General features: G+C 45.4%; 1 protein-coding gene across 1 annotated transcript in view; it reads right to left on the bottom strand.

The window, feature by feature from the left end:
- Positions 1-260: 260 nt before the first annotated feature.
- Positions 261-7835, bottom strand: part of sik2b (salt-inducible kinase 2b) — a 44785-nt gene continuing 37210 nt past the window's right edge. The window contains exons 11-15 of the mRNA XM_034700874.1: positions 7505-7798; positions 5600-5757; positions 4704-4817; positions 4372-4460; positions 261-3901 (exon numbers count right to left, since the gene is read on the bottom strand). Coding sequence (XP_034556765.1) covers positions 3271-3901; positions 4372-4460; positions 4704-4817; positions 5600-5757; positions 7505-7798 — 1286 coding nt within the window. The 3' untranslated portion in view covers positions 261-3270. The remainder of the gene's footprint in view (positions 3902-4371; positions 4461-4703; positions 4818-5599; positions 5758-7504; positions 7799-7835) is intronic.

Genomic DNA, 7835 nt, shown 5'->3' with positions numbered 1-7835 from the left:
GGTGTAACACCGAGGACTCACTACACCTCTAATTTGTACAAATAACACTCATCTTAAACTGAAAAGTGTTAACTTTCTTGGACTTTAAAATCAACAATCAGATAAAGTGTTGCTGTGTCTGGTCTTTCTTTGAAAGAAATGTGTTTTGTGTCCATTATTGGTGGGGGAAGAGAGAGAGGAGGAAGATGTTTCCTAAAGATTGTGGTTTTGTGTTATCTGCCAGGAAACGGCAGCGCAATACAAACCTTTTCCACCTCCTCCTCTCCCGCTACATCTCCTCTTCCCCGCTTTTTCAAAGTGCTCCAGTATTCAACTTCAACAGATCAAGCTGCAGCCTCACCAGCCTCACCATTCACAAAAATATGATCTTAATATTCACATGGAGGGAAAATCCACCCTTTGACATTTTCACACTGCCAGTGACATTTCATTGTTATGAATGCTTCGAGTTCCTCCTCTTTCTAAATAACTTTGTCCACGTGACCAACTCATTGGGTGTGAGCTTATTCCCGTCAACAACATGTGGGTGTGTGACCACATTAACATGACCAGCTACCCAAGTAGTTTGTCAATTTTAGGGTGGAACTAATTAATGCAGCCACCAGACCAGTTTTGCAACATGTATTGTTTGCTGCAGTGCACTCTGGTCTATTGAGGCTGTTGTTGTTGTTGTTGTTGTAGTTTGTAAAAACAGTGACCTGCAGAGTATTTAATCTTACATCCTAAAGTATTGACATCTTGATAGGAGTGTGTATTGTTGGAAATATGCCAGCGTTTTGGATCAATTACACCCAGGAATGATTGAAAAAATACCCCTCGTCCTTTTCTTCCTCAGTAGTGTAGTGTCTATGTCAGCAATGTTGTCTGTTACACGTAAAAATAAGCAGCAATATTGACGGACAACACATCATTTTAGTCTCTTTGTAAAACAAAGAGTGACATATTTGCCAGTTATGTTCATGTTGTACACAAAATCACTAATAAAACCGTAAAAAAGCATCACAGGGTGGATTTTCCCTTTCCCATTCAGGACTGCACCACAGTTGGTCCACACTTCTGGCCATCATTTAAGACTGTTAACTGAAACTATAGCAACAAACTCTCTGTCTGTCAGAGTCTGTTTGTGAATTCTGCTCTGTCCAGCCTGAAGGCTAATCTGACCACAAATACTCCCACAGTTTAACCAATGAGGGCCACGCAGTCCAATAATCTGACCTCCACCCACTGATGTTCACCGTCCTGTTGTTCCATGTAAAGTTGCATCTTCATTAAACTATCATCATCTGTTAGAGTAGATACATGTGTGCGCTTCAAGTAGATTGAACACAGTCTAAGTGCTGCAAAACAAAAAGCTCTTGTCCGATTGCTGGCTCGCTGTGAGTCAAAGAGAGCGGTGTGAGCCTGTAGTGAAATCCAGTGTCAGGCGAGTGACTTCCTGCTCGTCTTTGTCTCACAGCAGCCTTCAAACGTCGGAGAGGAAACATTCGTTCATGAAATCTAATGCAGGGCATCTTTAAGGGGTCGCTCCATGATTACAAACATTATTAAAAACAACACAGAGGCATGACTGGAGCTCTGAGGATGTAAACCAGAATGAATCTAAAAGCTACAACTGACTGCACTGAGAGGAAAAGCACAGTTTGTGTTATTCTGAATGAAGACGTCAATACAGTGTTTGTCATTTTTAGTAATGACAATAAGAGATTTGACAAATTTGATATATGAATTGTGCAAACAAACATATTCACACACACTTTCTCAGACACACACACACACACACATTCATTTACACACAATAGTCTCCAGGCTCGTCCCTGCACTTCCAGGGGGCGAGTGGGTGAGAGATTATCTCCTGGTTACATCATCGGCTCGAGTGATGTCACTGCTGATGACTCAAGAGGTCCCTGGGAACCAATCAGAGTTGGCTGTACAGGTGATGCTTCCGTTCATCGTCCCTCCACATTAAGGATTAATGATAATATTGCTTCAGTATTGCCACAAAAATAGAATAATATTGACTGCCTAAAACCGCTACCTCTCAACCAAACACACGTGAATTACATCAGCCCTCATTTATCAGGCGAGCACACGACCCACAATTCAGCTATTGAACAGACATGCGGCCGCTTTGACTGCTTGAACTGGTAATTATCCTTCTCTTATTGAGTAAAATGAAAATGGGCAAGTTGGTGCAATCTGATGGAAAGGTGGAATAGCAGTTCAGTAGTGTGAGAGATAAATCAGGATCAGTAGTAACAAGTAAAAGACAGAAAACTAAAATCTTATTTGTGTCATATTGCCTCTAGAAGCTTGCAGCTACAGAAGTGTGTTGTCTATTATTTTCATTTGTATATTATTTAAGAAAAACAGCTTGGAGAGAGTGCTTAGTGCTAGCGCTTAGCTTTAGCGCTGTACAAACTAAGTGAATGGTGCATTACTCACAAACATGGGGCTTCAATCAGCATGTTTAGCGATATTTGTTCAAGCAAATGACAAAAGAAAGATGTGTTCTGGATAGTAGTGTCATAACTTATGCTGTTATGAAGACGACCATCATGTTTGTGGTCACAGTAGTGTGGAAAACACTTTCTATAAAGAGGAGAAAAGCACTTAACGCTTGAATTTGTGGTTACAATTATGGTACCATGATAAATGAGGGCCACTTTCTATTGTTCAGTTGTTTTTTATCTACGGACATAAAAAAAAAACAGAGAAGTGTTTCAAGAACCAGTCTATTGTCATCGTGGTGTCCTATTTTAAATACAAAAAGCACTGCCAGCCGTGTCCTTTTGGTTGCGTGTCAGTCAGTCCTAAATTAGTTCACTTCCAAACCATTTCTAGGTGAAGCTGCTCTCTGGCAGCCTCCAGGACGTGCAGCGGCTCCCTGGGCTGCACACTGCAGTCCTCATGGGTGGGGGGGGGCACAATGGCCATGACAACAGCAGCCTCCCTCGCCAAAACAGCACGGCGAGGCTTGCTCTGGGCCACACATCGGACCGGCTCCTGCCTCGCGTGGCTGATGAGAACAAGATCAGAGTAGAGGGAGATGGGGAGGTAGGCTAAGGGAGGATTTTGGTAGAAAGGTTGTCTGAGGTTCATCACAACTAAGAAATGAAAGTTTGTATTAGTCGTACAAAAGTTAACACTTCTTCTTCTTCCCTGTTGCTACGCTTGTGGCCTCCACTTATATCTCCATTCTCTCTGCTCTGAGTGCGGTGTGGGTTCTCATTGCTTAATACTGCTTTCTCTTAAACCCCTCTTCAGCTGGTTTTAGTTGACCAGTACGAAGCCATGCTGGGAGTCCACCGTCTCCATCATCTCACTGTCCAGGAGGGAACCCTGCAGCTCAGGCTGGCCCCGGCCTTCTGACTGCCCCGGACCAATCATGACCCCGCCCAAAGCTCTGACCTCAGCCTCTCCTGGAGCAGGCAGGGGAAACAAGGCCGGGTCCAAGGTGGGGAACTCGTACTGCTCAGGAAGGAGAGCCTCGGTGGAAGGACCCAGGACCTGATGCTGCTCACAGCCCAGGGGGAAGCTGAAGCCCAGGCCGCTGGCAGAGGCTTCATGAGGCTGAGGGTTGTGGAGCTGGTGGTGGAGGTGAGATCCAGGAGGAAGGTGCTGGGTGTAGTGGTGGTGGCTCATGTAGGGGTCGTAAATCAGGCCCTCGCCAGGTTCCATCAAAGGGGTGAGGCTATGACTAAAGGGGGGCGAGGCCTGAGGGCTGCCTTGCGCCTGGGGTTGAGGCTGATGGGTGGCTGACATGGGGGGTCCCTGAGAGGCTGCTGGGTCCAGAGAAGGGCTGCCTGTGGGGAAGGATCCTTCAGCTATCTGCATCTGGTTGAAGTAGACCGGCAGCCCCATGCCCTGTGACTGCTGCAGATACATCCTCTTCTGGTGCAGTCTGTGGGGAGAGGATCCAACTGAGATCATGCGATTTAGAACAAGAAGTGTTCAAAAGATTGCACAAAAACTCTGCTTTGGAACTACAACACGACTAAGAAGCTAACATGCTGAACTGGAAAACTACATTTCCTGCATCTTTTGCAAAGGTGAGGGTAATTTTTTTTACCCCCTCATGTGTTGTTGTTAGTCTGTGATTACAGATCTGATTTGCTCCCTTGCAACATCCATAAAAAAACAGCAGCAGAAAAATGGGGACAAACAACATGAGACAGAGACTTGGTCCTAGTTACACACAAGCTTGGGCCTTGGTGGATGGATATCAATAAACAGTGTGGACTCTGTCTGATTGTCAGCTGAGGCCTATTGTAGTCTTTCATGTTCAAGAAAGTTCTGTTCCCATGAATAAATAACCAAATTATTAGCAATGGCCAACAATTCTTACACAAGATAATGGGTGTCAATATTTACCTGTGTTCCTGCAGTTGTTGCTCTAAACTTCGAGGAGACTCCGTACAGAAAAGTTGGCAGCTAGCAGGACTGTTAGCCAACACGTTGGCCTGTAGGGCAAAAAGAGAGACTTGTGAATGTGTTCAAGTTAATGACCATAGTAACATACCAAAAAAAGTTCTTGATATCTCAGTTGTAACCAGATAACGCTTAAATATCTAGATTAAGAGACAAAATTTTGTGCAGAGCAGCCACTAGCTGCTTTAGAATCAGTGTACCAGGTTACAACTATGAGCAAATAAATCAACTGAGATTATTTAACAAAAGTCATTCTCTGTGGTGTCAGACTGTACCTGTAGTCTATGAGTGAGGTATTGTGTCTCCAAACTCTGTCTGCGGGACAGGAGAGGCGGATGGGGCCCGCCTTGGTATAAAGCTAGGCCCTCCTGCTGCTTGGATGCCTCGCCCTTCAGTCAGAAACAAAAGTCATTTAAACAAGGGGGCACTTATTCTCATGCTCTTGCAGACTTATGCACATGGACACTTGTAACCCAAGGGCCCCTGTCCTGCCGGTTAATGAAGCTGTGTCAGGGTCTGGGTGCTTCATCGCGAGCTCTAACTGGATTATCCATGCAGTCTCCGGCACAAATGCCTGTGCGGTGACTGATCAGCCAGATGCCTTTCTCTAAATGACATGTACCACAGGGATTACACAGTCGTTAAATGAAATGAAAGCAAATTAAAAGGATGATGGGGCCTGAGCATCATAACCAACAGAGAGCTGCGTTATTGCATTATCAAAGATGGGCGGAGGGGAAACAACCAGATCTTGTCTGCTTGTACAAGTGTTTGAGTTTTTCTTCTAATTTTGTCTTTGATTCAAAGTCTGTGTGTTCATGCAAGTGTATTATTTTGTGTATATGAGTGCTCTTCTTTGTGTGTGATTGCAGCTTGGGCCTATTGAGTGCCAGTCACTACTAGGGTTGAGTCTGACTGACTTCAACAATGGCTGCATTCACTTTGGCCTAGGCTCCAGGCTCCAGGCCCCAGGGGGATGGGGAGACAGTAAACAAGCCACAGTTGGCTGCCTCTCCTGGGATTACACAACAACCTGGGTGCCCCGTTCTTTTTTCTTTCTTTTTTTTCTGGCTGACATGAGCGATTTAGGCTGAGAACGGGTTTGGGAAGAGAGAGATCCTGAATGGGTGAGAGTGTTTTTGTGTGATTGTGCGGTAGGAGCCGGACTGACCTCCATGAGGTTGTGCAAGTGGTGCTGTGGTCCCAGGGGGCCCATTGCAGCCCCTTCCCCGGAGCCCATCTGCTCCACCAGCATCTGGACCTTGTTCAGCTCCAGGATGCCTTTGGTCCTTGCCAAGTGCTGGAGGTGCTGCCGGAAAGCAACCAGACCTGAAAGTACAAACAAATAAAATCAGTGTAAACTCTTCAAGATGATCATTAGAATCATCTCTCTCTATACAACACATGGTCAAAAGCTTTGTCCTTCCAGAAATCCAGGTTTAATCCCCACTGATAGAAGTGATTGGGCTGAATGGCTAGCTCATTTCATCATTGCTCCTAACCTCGTGACTCATTGTACATCATGATCCGTTGTGTGTGTGTGAGTGTTTTGTTTGCACAAGTGACAGTATCCGTTCTGATAAGACCCATCCAGTGGTGTCGAGCTGTGAACCATGGAACCTGACTCACTGCGATGGTGGGAGTTATTTAAAATCAAGAGTCAGCAGTCTGACGCAAAAGAATCCGCCCCATCAACACTCACCAAAGAGGATTACAAAAATACATATTTAATCACCCGAAAACACCAACAAGCAATGCACAGGGCAGGCTGTCAACCAAGAGCTTGGGAAGAAACACATTTTGAAGCTATAATTAAAGTTTGTACTTGGCTACAGTGCAGGTGATTTACAACCAGCAGGCACTGAATGATGTAGCTGTGAAGAAAAAAATGGAGGAGGTTGCTTGACATTCCCTCTTATATTTTGGCTCCTCTTCCTCTCTGATGTGGCGCAGAGACAATTTCTGCCTGCCATAGACTAAACTTTAAAATGAGAGGAGAACGAGCAGTACAGAAGAAATGAAAGAGGGAAGGGGGAATGAGGCAGAGAGAGAGAGAGATATGTGGGCAGAGAACCTTTAAATATCTGTCTGTGATTCATAACTGAAGTCATCACTGCTGATGTCGTCAGAGGGACAGAGAGGACGAGAGGAGGAAGAGACGGGGAAAATGTGTGAAATAGAGGAGGGAAGGCAAATGGCAGAGTGAGAATGAGGCACTTCTATCCAGAAGGTGGTGTACACATACATATATATATATTTATATATATACGTGTGTGTGTGTGTGTGTGTGTGTGTGTGCATGCAATTGTTTGTGTGGAATGGTGTGAGGGAGCAGCTGCGGCAGGGGTGTGTGGCGTCTGTGTCATGAGGATCAATGCTCTTCCTCTTGACTGGTGCTCTAGTGCTCTAGTGCTCTTTGGATCGTGGAGCCTCAGACATCTGCAGGGTGACACTTTATACATCAAACTCTCTGCAGCACGAATGTCTGTGTCGGATCTGCTATTTAATCTAAGTGACACTTATATGTTACTGATTATGACTTCAAAGCTCTTCTCCCATCCCCATCCTGTTTACTTCAACTTCAGATGGCTTTTTTTATTTATTTGTGTCAGAATGCTCCTCAGCAGGCAGCTGTGTGGACAGAACAATACACAATAAAAGCACAAAATGTCTTGATGATGTTGCAGAACCTATGACCAAGGAATCGCCTTTTATATTTCACTGCACGCATACTCTCTTCTATTCAAAATTAAATCCCTACATTACCTGCTCTGTAACTTGAAGGCCCTCTCTTTAATCTGAGATTGTAATGTGTTGTTCTCGTATCAGCTAATGCAGCTTTGACCCTTTTCAGACTTCTGTTTGACTCCAAACCCCAATAAATGTAATGCTTCCGAACTTGTGGTCTTCAGATGCCACTGATGACATCACTTTTCAGTGGAAGGATGGCCTTGTGCTCATTGAGATGGACCTTAAAATTGAGTGTCCAGGTTAATGGAGTAGGATGCGTTTGAAGTCTGAGTGCACAAAGAGAGGAGGGGAGTTGAGAGAGAAAAATGGTGGTGGTGGTTCTGACCTTGTGTGAGTGATGTGTCCGAGGCTCGGCGGCCCTCTCTGAAGCTGATGGGGGAGCGGTTGTGTGCCTCCCGATGCTGTGAAGTCAGGGCGGCCATTGCCGGGTTGGCAGGCCGTGTCCCCATGAAAGGTGCATGGCTAACGCCAGGGTTGGAGCTGTTGGTCTGTACCACTTCGCTGAGAGAGGGGGAATCCTCCAGCAGGCCAAGGTCGCTTTGCATGGAGCCCATGTCGTAGCCCATGTCGGAGTCCACGCTGCCCATAGAGGGGTTGTGGCCGAGAGTGAATAATTTACCTTCAGAGGGACAAAAGATTTGATTCAGTTTCATGGC

This window comes from Notolabrus celidotus, chromosome 14 (genome assembly GCF_009762535.1).
Source record: "Notolabrus celidotus isolate fNotCel1 chromosome 14, fNotCel1.pri, whole genome shotgun sequence".
NCBI lineage: Eukaryota > Metazoa > Chordata > Actinopteri > Labriformes > Labridae > Notolabrus > Notolabrus celidotus.
This window is presented reverse-complemented; position numbering and strand designations above follow the sequence as displayed.